Source organism: Drosophila yakuba, chromosome 2R (assembly GCF_016746365.2).
Source record: "Drosophila yakuba strain Tai18E2 chromosome 2R, Prin_Dyak_Tai18E2_2.1, whole genome shotgun sequence".
Lineage (NCBI taxonomy): Eukaryota > Metazoa > Arthropoda > Insecta > Diptera > Drosophilidae > Drosophila > Drosophila yakuba.
Window position 1 is genome coordinate 22,521,716 of NC_052528.2, and position 18,510 is coordinate 22,540,225.

Genomic DNA, 18,510 nt, shown 5'->3' on the forward strand with positions numbered 1-18,510 from the left:
GAATAGGCGTTTTTCCCCGACATTTATGTGAGTTCGGAAACCTAAAAGGGCTTACCTTGTTAGAAATATTTATATGAAATTAGTCCATATCAATTTAAGCAGAGGCAGGGTGAATCAGCACAATTATTCCTGATAACCATGACCATCCCATTACGAGCCAATGTTTTTGATAATGCAACTTTAGATAATATTCCGATTTTATACACTTTGATTAGAGTAGATAATGTACACATTTGGTCAGATCCAAAGGGTCAGACCCTAGCCTAACAGCTGGAGATCGTAAACAATGATTCTACCGAACAGATCCGTACTGGACTCGAAGACGAACTTCAGCTTGGAGCACGGCTTGTCCCGGGCTGTGTCCAAAATCTGGAAGAGCTGTGGAGAGTTGATGTCTTCTGGGTAAAACGGTTCTTGGTGTACTGGGGCTCCGTCAGCGGAGTACAGGAATATTTCCGATTTTTGGCCAGAGAATCCTCCTTGGAACTGGAAACTAAATCCTGAGATTTTCTGTGGCTCCTCCAAGCTAATGGTAATGAATTGGGGGGTTCCCTGAAATGATTGCTTGGAGTTAGCTCCTCCCGAGCGTATGTATGTATTTCAAAAACTTTGGATACCTCATCTGAATTCCAAGAAGTTTCTTCCCGCGTATCGAACATGAACTGCTTTCCGTGCTGCTTCACATCTTTGTTTAAGACCGAGCTCACCCTGAAAACTATATGTTAACTAGGGGATTTACAAAATAAAACTAAGAGTACCTGCAACTGTACTTGACTTTTGTTAAAATATTCATAATTTAATAAAAAAAACAGGAAATAAACAAATCGGGTACCGCGAGGTTAGAGATATTAGAGATGGGCAACAATCTGAAATTCCAAAACATACTATACGTATCTTTACTAACAAATTTATGGAATTTTGGTTTTGAAAATATACATATTTTTTTGGATTAGTTTTTATTAGAAATCTTGTTAGATTTTAGAAATAGAACCGTCGTATAAAGATATATCGATATTGTAGATGCTATGCCAAGTATTGATTTCGCAGCCCTGGTCGAAAAACCAAAACAGCTGGCAGTTTAAACAACATTTTCATTTTTTTTGTTGACTTATCATAGAAGTTGAGATGATAAAAGCCATACTCGTCTTTAACAATCACGGGAAGCCGAGGCTTTCGAAGTTCTATCAGTATTTCGTAAGTACTGCGACATATAATCGAGTTCTTATTTAATTGGGAATATCATTTGTAGGATGAAAGCCTGCAGCAGCAAATAATCAAGGAGACTTTCCAATTGGTGTCAAAGCGGGATGATAATGTTTGCAACTTTCTGGAGGGGGGGAGGTGAGCAATTCTATTAAACATACACCCGGGATATCTAAAAGCACCTCTTCCTTACCAGTTTGATTGGCGGATCGGACTACAAGCTTATCTACAGGCACTATGCCACGCTGTACTTCGTTTTCTGTGTGGACTCCTCGGAGAGCGAACTGGGAATCCTGGACCTGATCCAGGTATTCGTTGAAACCCTCGACAAGTGTTTCGAAAACGTGTGTGAGCTGGACCTGATATTCCACGCCGATGCCGTCCACCACATCCTCTCAGGTTGGGAGAGCAATCCTTTGCAATCCATTCAGATTGATAATGACTTTGTTTCAGAACTGGTAATGGGCGGAATGGTCCTGCAGACAAATATGAACGACATAATGGCCAGGATCGAGGAGCAGAACAAGATCGTCAAGCAGGAGGCGGGCATCTCGGCTGCACCTGCCCGAGCTGTGAGCGCCGTGAAGAGTATGAACATTCCGCAACAGATTAAAGACATCAAGCTACCTGATCTGCCACAGGCCATTAAGGACTTTAAGTTCTGACAAATGTACGTCTGATAAGTCTCTCGTCTAATTGTAATCTGTTGAATCTAGTGCTTTTTCGCAGTCCTTCATGAATTTCCAACAGCTGTCGACTGTTTCGTAATATAAGGACCCACGTACTCTATATATCTCCCCTACGTTAATAAAAATGCTAATGAATTACCAGTAGCAAGTACGATTCTCAAGTTTTTGATAGCTTAACAATGCGAAGTCTAACCACTTCCGTTTTATATTGAAAGGTGTTTAAAATGTACATACAAAGTGTCTTGCGATGAAGTCTTTGAATGATCTGTGTGCTGCTTCTATTAAAGATTTACATTTAAAAGGGTGTCCTGTATTAAACATGTACATCATTTTACAATCAACTGTTTGCAAGATCATCTTCTTCGCCGACTTCCAGCATAACTTGCATTATTTTCCGCTTCAGCCTCTTGCGCGAAACTTCTGAGTTCAGATTGCGGAATTCGCTGGCGATTAGTTCTCCAAAAGCGTCCCATTGATCCCGACCACTTGATGGTATGTGGATGGGAGCTGGAGCAGCGGGCGCTTCGACAGCTCGAATTGTATCACAGAACTTGAAAGGCGGCGCAGGTTCTGGAGGCATCGGAATGGGTTCGCTGACTTCTGGAGGCTCACTTGCTTCTGCATCGTTCTCTATGAATTTGGATTCCAAGCTTTCTATTGAGGACTGGCTCTGCTTCTCCACATCCTGATCTGGGTAGCACATGTCCAGCTTTGACACCAATTTCTACCAAAAACCAAAACCAAATATATTGTTTAACTTATGGCGTAAAGATTTCGATTTCGAAGTAGCCCACCTTGCCCGGAAGACCTTGTTGATATCCTGGTCGCGGTTCTATAACGGATCGCAGGAACATCAGCGTTTTGAAGTGCTCCCATCGACAAGCCTTCTCGGAATCTCGATCTCCTCCAGACTCCTCGAGCCTCCTTTCCAATTTCTTGAGCTCCGCATTGAATTGGTTGCGCAGGTTGTGTACTTTCTTGCCATAGTCGTGCTTCGTTATCCCGAGCGAGGCGCAGATGGAATCGATGGCTTTAGCCCTGCAATCCTTGTTTTTATATAGCTCGGAATAGTGGTTCCACAAACAATCCGATGAGCGGTAAAGTTCGATTAGCTTGGCGATCTTCTCACGCGTCCAAATCGTCTGCTTTCTCCTCTGTCTTCTGGTCAGTTGCGTATCGCCCAGATCTGCGGATTTATTTGGCATTTCAGCAAACTAACAAATTGTAAACATGCATTGAATTTTATTGCAGTGCAGATTGGGGATGGACGAGTCCGAACTATCGATAAGCATACAGCCATCGTAACAATACAGTATTTGTTTTAGTATTTTATTAAACAAGGCAAGCGATGAAAATTTTGTTGTTCTACCGCAAAGAAAGTTATTTCACTCAAAGTTATATTGTTAACTTAATGTCAATTTCAAATATATTTTTAATTATTAGACTGAATACAAAATAAGAGCAATCGATAACTACAAAATTAAAATCCGATAGGTCCGCACACGCATTCAGTCGCATCTTTTCCACTTATCGACTAGTCGATTTATCTCATCGCAATTAAATAGATGTACTTCAGTATATAAATAAAATAAAGTAAAATAAGCAAATCCACTGGAATATGCATTCGCGCTAGCCGTAAACAATTGGAAAATGTGTGCGGGACGCCAGAAACGATTATAGACCGTTTTCCGTGCTGGCTATGGTGACGAGGCTCCACAGAACTGATAAATCCTAGGCCGACGCCCACTGAACACAGTTTCCTGTACAGGAGTGTAGTTTTGGATAAACACAATTTGGGTAATTAGGGAGAGGTAGTCGCGCACCTGGCAGTACAGTATCTCAACTCTCGATTCCAGACACTCCGGATAGGGCGCTAGCGAGCCCCGAACGTAAGCGCAATGTCACAAGTAATACCAAACACGCCCACACCCCAAATGCTGACGACATCAACGCCCATAGAACCCATGAAACCACCACCAGCGTTTCCCACGCTGAGCGGCGCAAACATACACGAGCAGGCGTCCGATTTGATATTGCGGGCCTCGACGATTTTCGGGGACTTGAAGCACGACGAGGCGAATATGGAGAATGTGCCCCATCACGGAATTGAGACTGAGCTGGAGGATGACTCGCATTATGGCGGGAGCGGCAGCTCCAAGATCCGGATAACGCCCAGTGTAAAGCTAATGGCCACGCCGCACGCCTCCGATCCCAAGCGCAAGTTCGTCTGCCCGTATGACAACTGTACAAAGAGCTACGGCAAGAGCTCCCACCTGCGGTCCCACCTCACCTGGCATACTGGCATCAAGCCCTTCGTCTGCAGCGAGCCCAAGTGCGGAAAGGGATTCACGCGCTCCGATGAGCTCAACCGGCACCTGCGGACGCACACTGGCGAGAAGCCTTTCGAGTGCATCCAGTGCACCAAGAAGTTTTCCCGCAGCGACCACCTCACCAAGCACCTTGCTACCCACGATCGGCAGCTAAAGGGCAGCACCCCGAAGCGAACGGTACCAAGCAGCAGTGGTGTAGTTCGGCTCAAGCCCTCGAAGAAGCAGACTCAGTCGGAGTCGGACTCTGGCTTCCACTTCATGGCCGCCATGGTTGGTTGCGGGGACCCAAGCATGGAGCACCACCATCAGCAGCAGCAAAACCACCACCAGCAGCCCACGCACATGGTCGACAGCCCCCACAAGCCGCTGAAGATCAAGCTGGAGCGGTCGGAGCACAGCGAAAAGTACGAGATCGTCACTCCTGATCATCACCCTCTGGAGAACCATGGCCACAACCAAAGCCAACTTCCGGATTTCCTTAACCAGGCCAAGCCCGAGGTAAAATACGAGCCGACCGAAGAAATTGTAAATACCCTCTCTCAGTTACCGCCGGCGGACGGACCCGGCACGTACGGAATGCCCCAGTTTGTCCAGGATCGGCCCTTCCACTGCCGGCAGTGCGAGAAGCGGTTCAAGCGGCAGGACGACCTCAACCGGCATATACGAACGCACACCGGGGAGAAGCCCTACGCCTGTCCGCAGTGCTGTCGCCGGTTTGTGAGGAGCGACCACTTGAAAAAACACCAGCAGACGCATTTGAAGATACGATAGTTTCGTAGTTATACTCCTTAAGTCGCTAGCCATCCTAGCCATGGCATCCGCATCCAATCTATGTTGGCTACCACACGGACGTGTGTCGGGTGAGGCACACAGTACAATAAAATTAAATAAATTCGCAATCCAACTATATTCCTATGCAAGATCAACGCTGGCTCTCAAATCTCAATTTGTATGTATGTAAATAAGTCGTATGCAATTTAATTTTAGCTCTAACTGTTTGTGTTTGCCAGAACATGAAGATATACATATGTATTTCTAAAACTCTTGCTGTTTCTTACTTTCTGGCTACTAAGGTCCCCGTATCTATTAATATAATTTATTTTAGTAAAATTATTGTGCATATTTGTGGGCGCGATCCTGGTGGGAATTGGAAAATGGTAAGGAATTGTATGAAAGAATTAATAATAGATATATAATATCTGATAAATCCAAGAATCATCGTCTATCGATTTGGATGGAAGAGCTTTATCGATAATAACACTGTCATCACCATTGGCATTTGATTTCGAGTTTCAAGCAATGTTGTATCGTCTAAAGTAATTACACACAAACGATGTGCGATTTTGACGCCTTGTGGGCGGATGTACTGAGAATCTTTCCAGTTTTGGGCGGAGCGGTAGGTTTATTCTTTCGGTTTAGTAATAAGGATTGGTCCTAGCACTCAGCCACTTTTACAGAGCGCCATATCCAATGACCCGGTTGATGAGAAGGTATTCCAAAATGTTCGCCAGCACCTGAATATGTTGGGGAGCATAGACACCTTTGCGGCGCTGGTGGACCTGGAAATCCAGTCGGCCATTCGGAATGTCCTGGTGCCCAAGTTCTGGAAGCACTTCCATGCCGGCTTGGTCTCGTCTGAATTGCAGGGCGGGATTAACGACCGAGCTCTGGCCATAGAAGCCCTGCCCGATAAGAACCGATTATTCACCCAGTTCATAGATGCCATCAATGAGCTGCACGACGGCTTTCAGAGCCTGATGCAGGTGAAGCCCAGGCTGATCCAGCTAGTTGGTACTGGGGGAAAGCCCGCTGCTAAAACGGTAAAGCTTATGCAGGAGGATGGCATCAAGAACAGCTTAAGGGACTCCTTGCTGGCTCAACTGCCACCCACTTTCAGTGTGGTCGTTGGGGCATTCTACTGGGTGCACTTTAAGCTCTTTACCAAGGCCTCAAATCTCGCTTTGACCACAGTTGGTATGATTTAGACACATAGCCATGTAGTTTGCATACTCACTTTCTTTTCCCATCAGACTCGGATGTTTTTGATGAGCTCCTCTGCATTGGCTGCAACTTCGACGCAGAGCAGTGCTGCTGCCAAAGGCTGACGGATATGGTTAACAAGACCAACATGAAACTCTTCGAAATGAACCTCATAGACCGTCTAACTGGGAGTGCTCTGACGGCTCTCATCAAGCTGAAAATCAAGGAGCACATTAACGACACATGCATGGGAATTTTCGACAGAAGTCATCTTAAGCAGCTGGAAACTGTGAGTGGAATAGGATTTCCTGCAGCTATCATCTTGGAACACTTATTAACTACCTTTGCAGTGGCTGTCGGACGTTATAATGTCCTGGCTGACAAACATATTCACGGAGTGGAAGTCTAAGGACAGCATAAGCGATATCGAAGTTCCCGAGTCTGTAAAATCCTTCAAAGTTAAACTGACTTACTTTATGTACGAGACCTTTGCGCAAAGCGTTATTGGTCAGTTCTTCAGCATTATAATTGGTATGTGTCCTTAGAAACAGTCAAAAAACCCTTAACTATATGCATTTATTTATAAACAGACTATCCAGATTCTATACCGGCTATAGATGACTTGAAGATCTGCATGGAGAAAATTGATATGAGAGTCTACCTCACTGAATCCCTTAGGAGTTCGCTAGAGGCAAGGATTCTGCATCCTGGAGTCAACACCATGGACATATTGACCGGTTACGTGGCAGCCATCAAAGCTATTCGCCATCTGGATAGCACGGGAGTCATCTTAGAGATGGTAACGGCACCAATCAAAGATTACCTGAGGAAACGAAACGACACAGTGCGACGCGTAGTCACTGGGCTGACTGAAGAGGGACCCACGGACTTGTCCGAGGAACTCGCTAAGGGAGAATCAATTAAGGAATGCAAGGACTCGGGTGCCGATGAGTTCAGCAACTGGGAAAATTGGGAGCCGGATCCGTTTGGAATAGATGCCAGCATCATGCAGTACAACAGCTCGCGGAAGATGAGGTCGGCTGACATTATATCGATGGTGGTTGACATATACGGCAGTAAGGAGTTGTTCATGACAGAATATCGCAATCTAATGGCAGATAGACTGCTGGCCCAGTTAGATTTCAATTCCGAAAAGGAAATTCGAAATCTGGAACTGCTCAAGATCCGATTTGGGGAATCACTACTGCACAGCTGTGAGGTGATGTTGAAAGACGTAACAGATTCCAAGCGAATTAACGCGCACATCCACAGCGATGGCAACCGAACTGAAAGTGGGTTACTTTTCACCTTCAAATGTATACTTGACATTAAACAAACCATCTCATTTTAGATCAGTTATTCGAAATCTCCTCGCTAATTGTTTCTGCCCAGTTTTGGCCGTCCTTCAATAAAGAAAGCCTCCAACTTCCTGAGGAGATTGAGAATGAGTTCAAGAAGTACACCAAAGCCTATGAGGCTTACAAGGGTAACCGCACGCTGAACTGGCGTACAGTGACTGGTCGTGTAAATATTGAAATCGAGATCGGAGACAGAACCATGGAAATGGTTGTGAGCCCCATTTTGGCGGTCATTATATACCACTTCCAAACTAAGAGTGAGTTTAAACTTAGCAGTCAGATTCTTCAGTTTTACAACCGCATGATAACATTTTTTAGATGAATGGACTATCGAGGATCTAAGCTCCATTACGAAAGTTCCACCCTCTGCACTGCGACGCCGTCTGAGTTTTTGGCAAAACCACGGACTGATCTCGGAAACGACACCCGGAGTTTTCACTCTGTTGGAAAAGGAATCGGAAAAGTCTCAGTTCGAGGACATGAGCCTCGCAGAAGCTGACGAAGAGGATTTGGAATCCGCAATGGCTTCGGCCAGCGATCAAAGGGAAGAGGAACTCCAAGTAAGTGTGGTGAACAGTGTCATCTTTCGGCTTTTCTCATGCATTAAGCTTCGCAGGTTTTTTGGTCCTATATTGTTGGAATGCTCACGAATCTGGACTCCATGCCAATTGACCGAATCCACCAGATGCTGAAGCTGTTTGCCTCCCACAGCGGCGGAGTGGAGTTTACTCAGGAAGAGCTGAAACACTTTTTGCAGCGAAAAGTCAGAGAGCACAAGCTTATATTCTCGGGTGGAGTTTATCAATTGGCAAAATAAGTTGCGGAGATTACCAAAACCAAGTTGCAAACGACTGAAGAAATCATGAAATAAATAATGAATGAACGTGATAACGTTTATGAAATTTACTGTTCCATGCATAACGTAGATTTTTCCTGTCGTGTTATCTATTTCTATTCTGAGCTTATCTCTGCTCAGTCACGTACACACAAAGCCCTTTGCCCAAACTGGTTTGGCTTGAGAACACACAGAAAAATACGTCTAATGCTTAATTTATTTAAAGTTACATTAAGGTATATGCTAATCCCGTTATCAACAAATTCAAACTTCTTAGGGCTCTAAAACTAAAAACGAAGAAAAGTGTACTTGGTTTTGATATTACAGGGTTAAACAGTTTTTGGTTTCATAAAATCAATCACGAACGCAGTGGCTAAGTCGATAACTTTATACACGCAAACAACTTGTGCTTAATTTAATGTTGTAATCGTTCTAAACTGTAATCTGTACATCAAAAGTTACATCAGGTATGTGGACCGGCTAGTCCTCATGCAAGAATCGAGCCTGATAGACACGTTCTCGATGAACTGGGGTCAGGACGGCGTTCAGAATGGGTGAAATCCGTCGAATCCGCTGCTGAAAGCGATCCCGATCTCGCGCCATTACCTGCCATTCGCTTTTCCTGGCAGCCCGATAAGCATAGTCCCAGGCGAGCATTACGTGAACTTCGGGTTTCATATTGAAACGAACCTGTGGGCATTAATTGTTTATTAGATACTCAAATTTATGCCACGCAAAAACTCACCTTCTTGACGGGGGTCGAGCTGTCGTCGCTGCACTGGCAATCCTTTAGCTCCTCGGTATTCTCATCCTCGCCGCATGCTGTAAACTGCACGCTGCTGCTGTCGTCATCGTCATCATCCTCGTCGTAGTCGTCGTCTTCGTCTTCGACATCCTCATCCTCCTCCTCGGCGTCGTCCTCGAAGCAAATGAAGCTGTCCTCACTGCACTCAGAAATACTACGCTGCCGATGCAAGGAGCTCTTGGCAGTCGATGCTGCCGAACTGCCTGCGTTGTTATTCCGGTCACTGGAGACTTGACTAGTGGGGCACTCCTCCGCGGTATCCTTAAAGCCGTGGTGCGGATGCAGGTCAATAAAGAAGTAGCACGAGGACGGCACGCAACGCCGCAAGGCGTCCAGCTCAATTCCCGCCATTTTGGTGCCCGGCGGACTCTGGGCGTTGACGCACTTGTGCAGGGCGGTCTGCATTTGAGTTACTACGTCCATGGCCATTAGCTTGAAGGACATCATTGTGGCCAGCGGATCTAGGGGGTCTGGCTGCAGGGTTGGGATCCTCAAATCCTCGGGGACCTCGAGCGGTTTGACCTCGGGTGCCTCCTTATGCACCTTGTTTGGCTTCCACATGGAGCGGGATCCAGCAGAGAGGGGACGTGACGGCCCGCACCGATATTGTTCGTAGATGGGGGAACTCATGTTTGCAATCAGGCGGAGAACAAAGAGGAAGGGGTCAAACAGCGCGCCCATAAGGGTGTGAAATGGCGACATCTGAACTTAAAGACACAATTATGCTCTTGGTGTGGTGGGAATCCCTTGCGAATGGCCATTTTCTTGAACTTGGCTTTGGGGGGCATGGTGGCCAGCTTAATTTGAGACACATTTTTCCATGATTACTGCGATTAACTAATGTAATATGGAGTGAAATGGCGAAATGTTACGTATGTCGTGCAACTGATCCTTTGCACTTTAAAGTTTTTTCAGTTGTAGGCTAGTTCTGCTTTCGTTTCTAGCGTATATAGCGAGATATAAAGTCCAGGCACAATAATATTCAGAGTTTTACACGTTTTATACCAGAATAGTTCCATACTTTTTCACTAGAGCTGAAAATTTATCGATAACAGACGTTGAATCACCTTGGGTATTGTTGTTTTTGTGACCATTCACTTTCGCACCCGACAAATTTTTCACATTTATAACGGACAGCTGCTGTCTATCGATAAGCATTATATTCTGTGAATTTCTTAATCGGGATATCGAGTTTTATTAAGATCAATAGGTTATTATGAAAATGATTTGATTAAAAACTATATTAAGTTCTTTTTTTTTTATTTAAATATTGCGTATTTATTGATTGAAAATTTTCTAATTGTTGAAAATTTTATTTTCCTCAGAACTAAATATTTTAAACTTAGTCAAATCATATTCAGATAATGATTGTATACAACAATATTAAGAAATGGCGATGAATGGTTAATTTTATTTAATGTTGATGTAACACCGATGTACAAATTGATGAATCATTAACTCCTAGGAAGCCAATAATTTCAAAATTGATCATGTTCTGAATGATTGATGATTCAGCATTAATGATTCTGGTTTTTGCGGAGTCATCGATGAACGTAAAACATCAAGGCACAGATCAAGTTATACTACTCCAATTAGAAGAAATATGTAGAGAATATATTTGTTTATTTTGTAATAAATGAACTGAGAATTTAATGTGAATATATTTTGAAATATTTCGCAGCCTTAAAACTTAAGATGAAATATTGCGGTCGCAGCGATCAACTCGATTACTTCCGTGTGTCCGAGCACAATTAAATCATGCATACTCGTATGTACAATGCATGTACATACGTACACATGTACATGGTTCTTTAACCGATATTAATACCTGACACTGTATGAAAATGCAAGTGCATGTTCCGCTGCGTCATTCCGTAGATAAATAGTATGGAGTACATATATACATCGTACTTGTATCTGTCAATATGTATAGTTATCTCTATATTCTCGCATAATACTTGAGTACTCTACGTTAACTGCACGCCAGTTTTGCATATAATACGAGATCTTGTATTTGGCAGCATAGTGCCTGCATACATATATAGCCATGCATATAATATCAGATATTTACGTATAATATTCAGATTTTCCGCACTTAAAAGCGTTCGGAACCGTCTGAAATAAACAGAAGACGGATTGATATTCATGCGCACATACATTACACGCATATATACGAGCATTTGTATTTATTCTCGACAGTATGTGCACACAGCACACGTACAGATTAAGCAGCCATATGATTAATACATAGTGGAACAGCTGATTCATAAGCGTACATGTACACACCCCTCCTGCACCCTCCCCGCAAGTCCAGTTACTCACACACCAGCTGGTTGATATCACACACACAAACACACACATGCTCTCGCAAAACCTGCGCTCTTTCGCTCTCTGGCACGCACACAACGACAGCGCGTATATCTGTTGCTGCATGGGTGCATGTATCTGTATATGTATATGTACGTGCTGCGGAATCGAATCAAATCGTAAGTAAAGTAAACTTTGCAGTCAGTTCACTTGAACAGCTGTGAGCGATCGACGTTGGTCGGGAAGCAATCACAAACACAAACACAAGCACACGCACCCACACAGAGAGAGCAGAGCCATATATGCTGTATATGCAAGGCATATATGCATAATTACATACAGCGCAGTACATGGGGGCTGCATAAGAAACAAGCACAACAAAATCACAAATACACAAATGTACAACAAAATACGTAAAAACGTAAAATCTTTTGCGTAGTTCATTCGCTCGCGTCGCGCTCGTTTCTTCACTTACTCCACTCCACTCCAATCCGATTCCACTTCCAATCCAAACCCAACTCGTATCTCATCGCTTCGGTTTCGTTGCGTTGCGTTGCGCTGCGCCGAGAGTTTCGTTTCGTTTTTGGTGCTTCTTCAGTTCACAGTTCAGTTCAGTTCGGTTGGGATTCAGTTGGATTCGAATCGATGTTTAGTGTAGATTGGCCAGGACACGGTGGACCCAACTCAACTAAACGCGGCGTGTAGAACAATTCGAAATAAGTCTAGCCAAGTCTAGTAACTCTGTCTATAAACCTGAGTGCGTGTAAACCGTGGCAGCCAAAGAGCTGAGATATAAGCAACCGATCCCGCTTATTGTCGAGTGATAACACCGAGACCGAGATTGGCCAGAAGCCAGAAACATTTGGAACCAGCTGGAGTTCAAACATCAAAACATTATCAAAACATTTGTGTTTCAAAATCAACACTTAAACGTAAAGCAAACAAACACAGTCGAAAGCGCGAGTGCAGCAGTATTAGTAGTGACCACACACAGATACACACTCACACATATCATTACATACGTGTGTAACTCTCTGCACATAAATGCGAGCCAATCTATTTAATTCAGTTTCAGTGCATTTATAAATTAATAAAATTTACCAAGTGCGAGAGTGAGGGAGCGACACGGACACGCACACCTATGCAAGCTCATTACACGGACGCAGCGAACGTGAGTCTTGGAATATTGCAAACAACAACAACAAAAGCAGTAGCAGCAGCAACAGCAACAACAACAAAACATAAAGCGAAACAGCAAAAAATAAATAAATAACGAGGAACCAGTTTCACCTTGAGGAGCAATACCTAGTGCACACTCACACTCGCACTCACACACGCGCAGCGCACATGTGCAGCAGTGTGCGCCAAATGAAACAGAAACAGCCCGATCTTACTGCGACCACGGACACATAGTGCATATAGTGCACATAGTACACATAGTACACATAGTGCACAGCCTAGAGTGCCCACAGTAGACATAGTGCCCACCACATAATTTCGTGATAAAGCCCCGGAGAACCGGAGCATCGGAGCATCGGAGAAACGGAGCGCTCCACCCTATCGGCAACCCACTGCCACTGGTTCGGCTACTATGCTCCAGCGGGGATCGGGACATCATCGCTGGGATAGAGACACCGAGACCAGGACTGGGATGCAGTTGCAGCAGCGGCCCCAAACGCACTGAAAGATGATAGCTAAGCCCAACCAGGCCACCACCACCACCACCGAACCACCATTAAGCTTGCGCCCCGGAACAGTGCCAACGGTTCCAGCAACCACCCCAGCCACATCGGCCAGACCAGTCACTTCAGCCAGACCAGCGACCATCCAGCGAAGGAATCCAGCCCCGAAAGCGGACTCACCACCCCACACTTTGCCACCGTTCTCGCCATCGCCATCGCCTTCGCTTTTGCCTTCGCCTTTGCCAGCGCAAAACCCAGAAGCGCAAAAAACACAAAGCCAGCCAGCTATTACTCATCCAGCGGCTGTGACTTCGCCTTCCGCGCCTGTTGCTGCAGCTGCACCGAAGCGCCCCAAGACCCCGGAACCCCGGAGCACCCACACTTACAGGCTCGACCACAGCCCCACCAGCAGCCAGCTCGTCACCCCCCCAACCGAATCCGAATCCGAAATGGACGACGAAAGATCTCCGAGCCACAGCGGCCATGAAATGACACTGAGCATGAACGGCATCGATTCCAGCCTGGTGTTCGGATCTGCACGGGTTCCTGTCAACTCCAGCACCCCGTACTCGGATGCGACTCGAGTGAGTAACACAGTCTACACTGAGGGAAATTGGGTGCTTGACGATTTTGTGCTTTAACAGAGGTAGGCCTGATCTTGCATACCATTTACCCAGAGATTCTGCCCAAACAGGCGGGGATTCATTTGGTGAAGTCACCATCACCATCACCATTGGGCCATTCGTCCGATAGGAATATCCGCTCCATCACCACGACAGCGATGCAGTTCTTATCGCCTCTAATGGGAACTATTTATGTAGATAATCGCACCCAGCTGTCTCGGTCTCGGCAAGGCGAACTTGGTTGATATTCGGCAGGGAGACCTACTTAGAGAGCCCACACAAATACTTTGCAGGCCGGACAGGTCAACAAAAGTTTGACTGATAAGATTCGTCGAGATTAGATTCAAGTTTTTTGCGATTATTTTCTTTGTTTACAAATACCAGCAGGCAAAACAATAATGGCAGATTAGCAATTGAATTGTAGCTCAAACTCACTGCTGACTTATTATGATGAAATAGCCAGGATTGATGGATGGTTAAGTGCTGATGAGTCCCGACCATGGATACACGGATTCATATATACATAGATCCATAGATATACAGATACATTGATACATAGATACATAGATACACGGATACATTCGTGGAGCGCATGGAAGTGCAGTTTTTGTCCCCGTGCATTTCATTTACGGGGCGGTTGTACCCGCGTTTCGTTTCCCCGATGACTCACAGTATTTGTCGAGCTTGCATATATGTATGTATGTAGCCTGTAGATATGTATGTATATGTATCTGGTGCCAGAGTGCGGATGGATATGGATATGTTGGTCGGGCGGATAGTACTTTTATATTTTGTGAGCAATACGTCGTATGCTGATATGATTTCGTCGGAACCGCTCGCCACTTCCCTATGGCGATCTACCCATCTATCCATCTACCCATCTATTCGTCATCTTGTTTACCGGCCACCTGGGCGGGGAAATCAAGAACGCACTATCTACCTAACTGGAAATTCGAAATTTAGCAAATGAGCGTTGTATTCGAGTGCGACTCACCACACTCACAGCACTCATAGCACATTTGGTGCATTGACCTTGCTTAGCAGTTTGTTTTTTACGGTTATTAGTGCGGACGGATGGAGGAGGCAATGGCTTCGCCTTTGCCATTGCCTTTCGCCTTTGGCGTCACGAACAGAACGCTCAATTGCGTATTACTCGCATATATAGAACTGGCAACTGGCAACTGGGAGCTGGGCACTGCGAACTGGGAACTGGGAACAGGGCATTGGGAAGCGGGTACACACGAACTGAGTCGTTGACTTCTGCGACTACATGTTTATCTGTGCTGCAAAAAAAGCATGTTTAATATAGTATTCAAGCTGATGACCTTAGGATCTAAGCGTAAGAACGGTTAAAATCGAAAGCCCCAGCCCCATTTCATCACTTTTACTTGTTCCCCGAAGAGCGAGCGCACATAGATACATCGCTGCATGTGTTTGTGTATCTGTAAATGTATCTGTAGCTGTATGGCACGGATGCGGGTGTCTGCAAACTGGAGCCCTTCTGCTCCCTGCTCCTCGCATCCGTGTACGTGGATGTGGATGTGTATGTGTATGTGTGTGTTTGTGTGCTTTGGGCCCGGGTGTGAGTGCGAGTGTGTTGTGTTGTGTCTACAAGAGTCGGGCTGCTTATTAGACTTGAACTGAACCGTCTGACTGACGACGTCGGCGACATTGAGAGTGAGTTGAGTTTCGGAGCAGAGTTGCGAGGGCAAAGGCAACAGCAACAGCAACAGAATGGCAGAGTGGCAGTGGCAGTGGCAGTGGCAATGGCTGAGGCAATGGCCGATGGAGCATCGCATCCCGTCGGCCCCAATACCACGTCTGCTCCACTCAGCCCGCTCAGCTTTCGCAGCGCGAGTCGGTTCAGCTCGGAGCGCCAAGGGTATCGCCTCTGCTTCGGATGTGGATGAACTCGCGAGGTGCACGAACTGCTGCAAGGTCGAAGTTAACGCTATTAATAGGTGGTTTCTGCCGTCTCTCGCGGCGTGAATAAAACGGTTATTCACATTGGCCAAACGAGGCGGCGCGTCACCACCGCTATGACCTATTCCAAGTCAGTCTTCCTGGCCTCGCGGGCCCAGTTTCCACATGGCTACTCATAACATGAGATCAGCCTGGATCAGATGGTCAAATGATTGGGATGGTTGGGTTGGTCGGAATGCTTAGGGAACAGATGAAGGGGCTACCAGGAAGCGGACCCACTTGTCCGAGCATCTCAACAGTCGAACAGAAACACACACACCGAGCAGAAACACATTTCAATACAAGTGCACACAGACACGACACAAACCATATTTCGTTTTAGGAGCGTTTTATTAACCTTGGCGAGGGACATTGAACTTCAAACGCTGCGGATACGTATTTCGCACTGATACAAACGCATACATACCGCCATAGACAAGGCGGTATACGCGGTGCATGTACGATATATGTCGGCCACACAGCCGAACTGCTCAGATGTACTATATAATAAGTGCATATATATGTGTATATGTACATATATGTATATTGTACACCACTGGCGTGAATTTGTTTCCTAACTCTTTATCTGCGATACGTTAATATGCAGTCAGTCGGCATTTATATACGCAGGTACAATAGGTAAATGTGTTTTTCGCATGAACGAATTAACGGAGCGTATCTGCCTACATATTTGCGGTTTCCGAAAGCTGAAGCAAATTTCGTTGTTCCATAACTTTGTGGAAACAAGGGAGTGCAGTAATTTATGGGCTCTGAAATGCCGGAAGTATATTCAATATTACTCACTCACTCACTTTCCTTGCGCTGCACTGCACTTTTCGCCTGGCCTAGGGTAATATCTATGGGCTTAGCTGGGTGGGGATTACCATGCACATCTAAGATACCTATAACTACCTACCACTTGTGCCGATATGATCCAACAACATTAAGGCGATAGTAAAACCCGCTTTCCCCTTCCTCTCCTTTGCAGACCAAGAAACATTCGCCCGGCCATATCAAGCGACCCATGAACGCTTTCATGGTGTGGAGCCAGATGGAGCGGCGCAAGATCTGCGAGCGGACTCCGGACCTGCACAACGCGGAGATCTCCAAGGAGCTGGGCCGCCGGTGGCAGCTGCTCAGCAAGGACGACAAGCAGCCGTACATCATCGAGGCGGAGAAGCTGCGCAAGCTGCACATGATCGAGTATCCGAACTACAAGTACAGGCCCCAGAAGAAGCAGACGCGCTCCCCGGGATCGCTGAAGCCCAACCAGGACGCGGACGGCTGCGAAGCCAGAAATGACACGCCCAACAACAACAACAACAACAACTCACTGACCACACTTGCAATTAATGGAACCACCACCACTGCCGGCCGGAAAAGCAAAAGATCTACCTCTACATGTCAATCGGGTTCCGCTTCGAAACGATTGAGGAACGACTCGGGTGATACCTCCAAGCCTAAGTACGAAGTTAAGTTGGAGTCTGCTGAGCAGCTCAACTCCGCGGATATTATACTACCCTCAGCCGATAATCTGTTAAGCTATCAATCGTCTGAATACTTACCTCTAAGCACGCACAGCAACGCCGACTGCGACGAGAAGCTGCACTCAGAGCTGAGCTCGGGTCCGCTGGAGCAGCGGGAGAACCTGTCGGAGGTGGTCCACCGGTTCCTGCCGCTCTTCCTCGGCGGCAACGAGGACTCGCAGCTGGATGTGAGCAGCCTGGCGCAGAGCCAACACAACCAGTCGGATCCCACCGCAGGATTGATGGACAACCTCTCCGGTATCAGCCCTATCAACGACCGCGAGGAGCTCTCCGAGGAGGTGATGCGGTACCTGCCCTACCTGGAGGTGAATCCCACGAGCGACGGCCTCACCCTCAAGGTGGAGTCCAGCCTGCTGGACAATCCGCTCAACGAGCCCGTGTTCGACTCCGAAGACAACATTGTGAACGACGCCAACTTGCACTCGGCCAGCCATCAAATACCTCCATATGTGCCTGACAGCCACGATTGCTTTGCGGAGGACTGCGGCGGGGATAGCTCCTCGCACCAGGTGGAGTTCGAGGTGGCACGGCCCCAGACGGTGACCATGACCATGACCTGCACGCTGCCCTACGGCGGACCGGACGGTGGGCACACATTCCAGGCCGACGACTTCAACGCGATCCCGTCGGCCGCCGAGGACAGCGAGTGCAGCATTCTGACCACCTCCAACTCGCCGCAGATCGGCTTCAATGGGAGCAGCTTCGTGGAGGCGGACGCCATCGGGAGCACTTGTACATACGCGCAACAAGACTACACCGGAAGTGTAATTGAAACACACAATGATCTCAACTACGCCGCACACGATAACAACGGAGCTCTGCTAGCCTACACATTTGAGGACTTGCCGCCTCAGCCAACCGGTAGTCATTTAGAGTTTAACACTAACAAGTACGAGTTTGCAAGTTATTATAAAATGTGAGAGATATTTAAGTTTGTGTAATTTATAACTAATCTAATTGTACGTTTATAATTTTACACCAAATTATATATAAAAATATGTATATGTATGCAGATAATACCATATATTCCATAAATTCTATATACATACAAAAAACGCGAGAATAAAATGCTTTGCATTGAAAATATTTACGTCGGAGCAGTCTCATTTACTGCGTAGTGGACTTGCATTCGAATGGGGGATTAACCTTGCGGCGATCAGCTAATTGTTCCCGAATACACTTAATAGGA

The 18,510-nt window shown here is 46.1% G+C and overlaps 7 protein-coding genes across 8 annotated transcripts; 4 read left to right on the plus strand and 3 right to left on the minus strand.

The window, feature by feature from the left end:
- Window positions 1-179: 179 nt before the first annotated feature.
- LOC6531942 (nuclear receptor 2C2-associated protein) lies at window positions 180-877 on the minus strand. Its single transcript, XM_002092692.4, has 3 exons — window positions 759-877; window positions 618-708; window positions 180-552 (listed from the first exon to the last, which is right to left on the minus strand). The coding sequence occupies exons 1-3, from the start codon at window positions 791-793 to the stop codon at window positions 259-261; spliced, it is 420 nt and encodes a 139-aa protein (XP_002092728.2). The 5' UTR covers window positions 794-877; the 3' UTR covers window positions 180-258.
- A 159-nt stretch (window positions 878-1,036) lies between these two features.
- LOC6531943 (AP-3 complex subunit sigma-2) lies at window positions 1,037-2,036 on the plus strand. Of its 2 annotated transcripts, XM_015196142.3 has the most exons (5): window positions 1,037-1,194; window positions 1,250-1,341; window positions 1,400-1,602; window positions 1,657-1,873; window positions 1,933-2,036. In XM_015196142.3, the coding sequence occupies exons 1-4, from the start codon at window positions 1,126-1,128 to the stop codon at window positions 1,866-1,868; spliced, it is 576 nt and encodes a 191-aa protein (XP_015051628.1). In that variant the 5' UTR covers window positions 1,037-1,125; the 3' UTR covers window positions 1,869-1,873; window positions 1,933-2,036. The 2 variants fall into 2 exon arrangements, with proteins under 2 accessions (XP_015051628.1, XP_002092729.1); XM_002092693.3 differs by having other exon boundaries at window positions 1,657-2,036.
- Window positions 2,028-3,151, minus strand: LOC6531944. Its single transcript, XM_002092694.4, has 2 exons — window positions 2,687-3,151; window positions 2,028-2,616 (listed from the first exon to the last, which is right to left on the minus strand). The coding sequence occupies exons 1-2, from the start codon at window positions 3,095-3,097 to the stop codon at window positions 2,230-2,232; spliced, it is 798 nt and encodes a 265-aa protein (XP_002092730.1). The 5' UTR covers window positions 3,098-3,151; the 3' UTR covers window positions 2,028-2,229.
- Window positions 3,152-3,351: 200 nt separating this feature from the next.
- Window positions 3,352-5,148, plus strand: LOC6531945 (zinc finger protein CKR1). Its single transcript, XM_002092695.3, has 2 exons — window positions 3,352-3,689; window positions 3,749-5,148. Exon 2 carries the CDS (start codon window positions 3,791-3,793, stop codon window positions 4,991-4,993), a length of 1,203 nt encoding a protein of 400 aa, XP_002092731.1. The 5' UTR covers window positions 3,352-3,689; window positions 3,749-3,790; the 3' UTR covers window positions 4,994-5,148.
- Window positions 5,149-5,459: 311 nt separating this feature from the next.
- Window positions 5,460-8,462, plus strand: LOC6531946 (anaphase-promoting complex subunit 2). The gene is made up of 8 exons (XM_002092696.4): window positions 5,460-5,618; window positions 5,680-6,196; window positions 6,253-6,491; window positions 6,553-6,733; window positions 6,793-7,494; window positions 7,554-7,817; window positions 7,879-8,120; window positions 8,177-8,462. The coding sequence occupies exons 1-8, from the start codon at window positions 5,556-5,558 to the stop codon at window positions 8,375-8,377; spliced, it is 2,409 nt and encodes an 802-aa protein (XP_002092732.1). The 5' UTR covers window positions 5,460-5,555; the 3' UTR covers window positions 8,378-8,462.
- Window positions 8,463-8,594: 132 nt separating this feature from the next.
- Window positions 8,595-10,253, minus strand: LOC6531947 (protein phosphatase 1 regulatory subunit 15A). The gene is made up of 2 exons (XM_002092697.4): window positions 9,141-10,253; window positions 8,595-9,085 (listed from the first exon to the last, which is right to left on the minus strand). The coding sequence occupies exons 1-2, from the start codon at window positions 9,900-9,902 to the stop codon at window positions 8,876-8,878; spliced, it is 972 nt and encodes a 323-aa protein (XP_002092733.1). The 5' UTR covers window positions 9,903-10,253; the 3' UTR covers window positions 8,595-8,875.
- Window positions 10,254-11,702: 1,449 nt separating this feature from the next.
- LOC6531948 (putative transcription factor SOX-14) lies at window positions 11,703-18,411 on the plus strand. The gene is made up of 2 exons (XM_002092698.4): window positions 11,703-13,773; window positions 16,763-18,411. The coding sequence occupies exons 1-2, from the start codon at window positions 13,195-13,197 to the stop codon at window positions 18,239-18,241; spliced, it is 2,058 nt and encodes a 685-aa protein (XP_002092734.1). The 5' UTR covers window positions 11,703-13,194; the 3' UTR covers window positions 18,242-18,411.
- Window positions 18,412-18,510: the final 99 nt, after the last annotated feature.

Bases quoted from the DNA above. Each gene is read 5' to 3' on its own strand.
- LOC6531945 (XM_002092695.3), top strand. From the start codon at position 3,791: ATGTCACAAGTAATACCAAACACGCCCACACCCCAAATGCTGACGACA.
- LOC6531948 (XM_002092698.4), top strand. From the start codon at position 13,195: ATGATAGCTAAGCCCAACCAGGCCACCACCACCACCACCGAACCACCA. The intron at 13,774-16,762 runs GTGAGTAACACA...TCTCCTTTGCAG, and splicing joins CGTACTCGGATGCGACTCGA to ACCAAGAAACATTCGCCCGG.
- LOC6531946 (XM_002092696.4), top strand. From the start codon at position 5,556: ATGTGCGATTTTGACGCCTTGTGGGCGGATGTACTGAGAATCTTTCCA. The intron at 6,492-6,552 runs GTGAGTGGAATA...CTACCTTTGCAG, and splicing joins ATCTTAAGCAGCTGGAAACT to TGGCTGTCGGACGTTATAAT. The intron at 7,495-7,553 runs GTGGGTTACTTT...ATCTCATTTTAG, and splicing joins CGATGGCAACCGAACTGAAA to ATCAGTTATTCGAAATCTCC.
- LOC6531943 (XM_002092693.3), top strand. From the start codon at position 1,126: ATGATAAAAGCCATACTCGTCTTTAACAATCACGGGAAGCCGAGGCTT. The intron at 1,342-1,399 runs GTGAGCAATTCT...CTTCCTTACCAG, and splicing joins AACTTTCTGGAGGGGGGGAG to TTTGATTGGCGGATCGGACT. The intron at 1,603-1,656 runs GTTGGGAGAGCA...ACTTTGTTTCAG, and splicing joins CGTCCACCACATCCTCTCAG to AACTGGTAATGGGCGGAATG.
- LOC6531947 (XM_002092697.4), bottom strand. From the start codon at position 9,902: ATGTCGCCATTTCACACCCTTATGGGCGCGCTGTTTGACCCCTTCCTC. The intron at 9,086-9,140 runs GTGAGTTTTTGC...TAATGCCCACAG, and splicing joins GCTCGACCCCCGTCAAGAAG to GTTCGTTTCAATATGAAACC.
- LOC6531942 (XM_002092692.4), bottom strand. From the start codon at position 793: ATGAATATTTTAACAAAAGTCAAGTACAGTTGCAG. The intron at 709-758 runs GTACTCTTAGTT...TATAGTTTTCAG, and splicing joins AAAGTCAAGTACAGTTGCAG to GGTGAGCTCGGTCTTAAACA. The intron at 553-617 runs GTATCCAAAGTT...CAATCATTTCAG, and splicing joins CTTCTTGGAATTCAGATGAG to GGAACCCCCCAATTCATTAC.
- LOC6531944 (XM_002092694.4), bottom strand. From the start codon at position 3,097: ATGCCAAATAAATCCGCAGATCTGGGCGATACGCAACTGACCAGAAGA. The intron at 2,617-2,686 runs GTGGGCTACTTC...GGTTTTTGGTAG, and splicing joins AACAAGGTCTTCCGGGCAAG to AAATTGGTGTCAAAGCTGGA.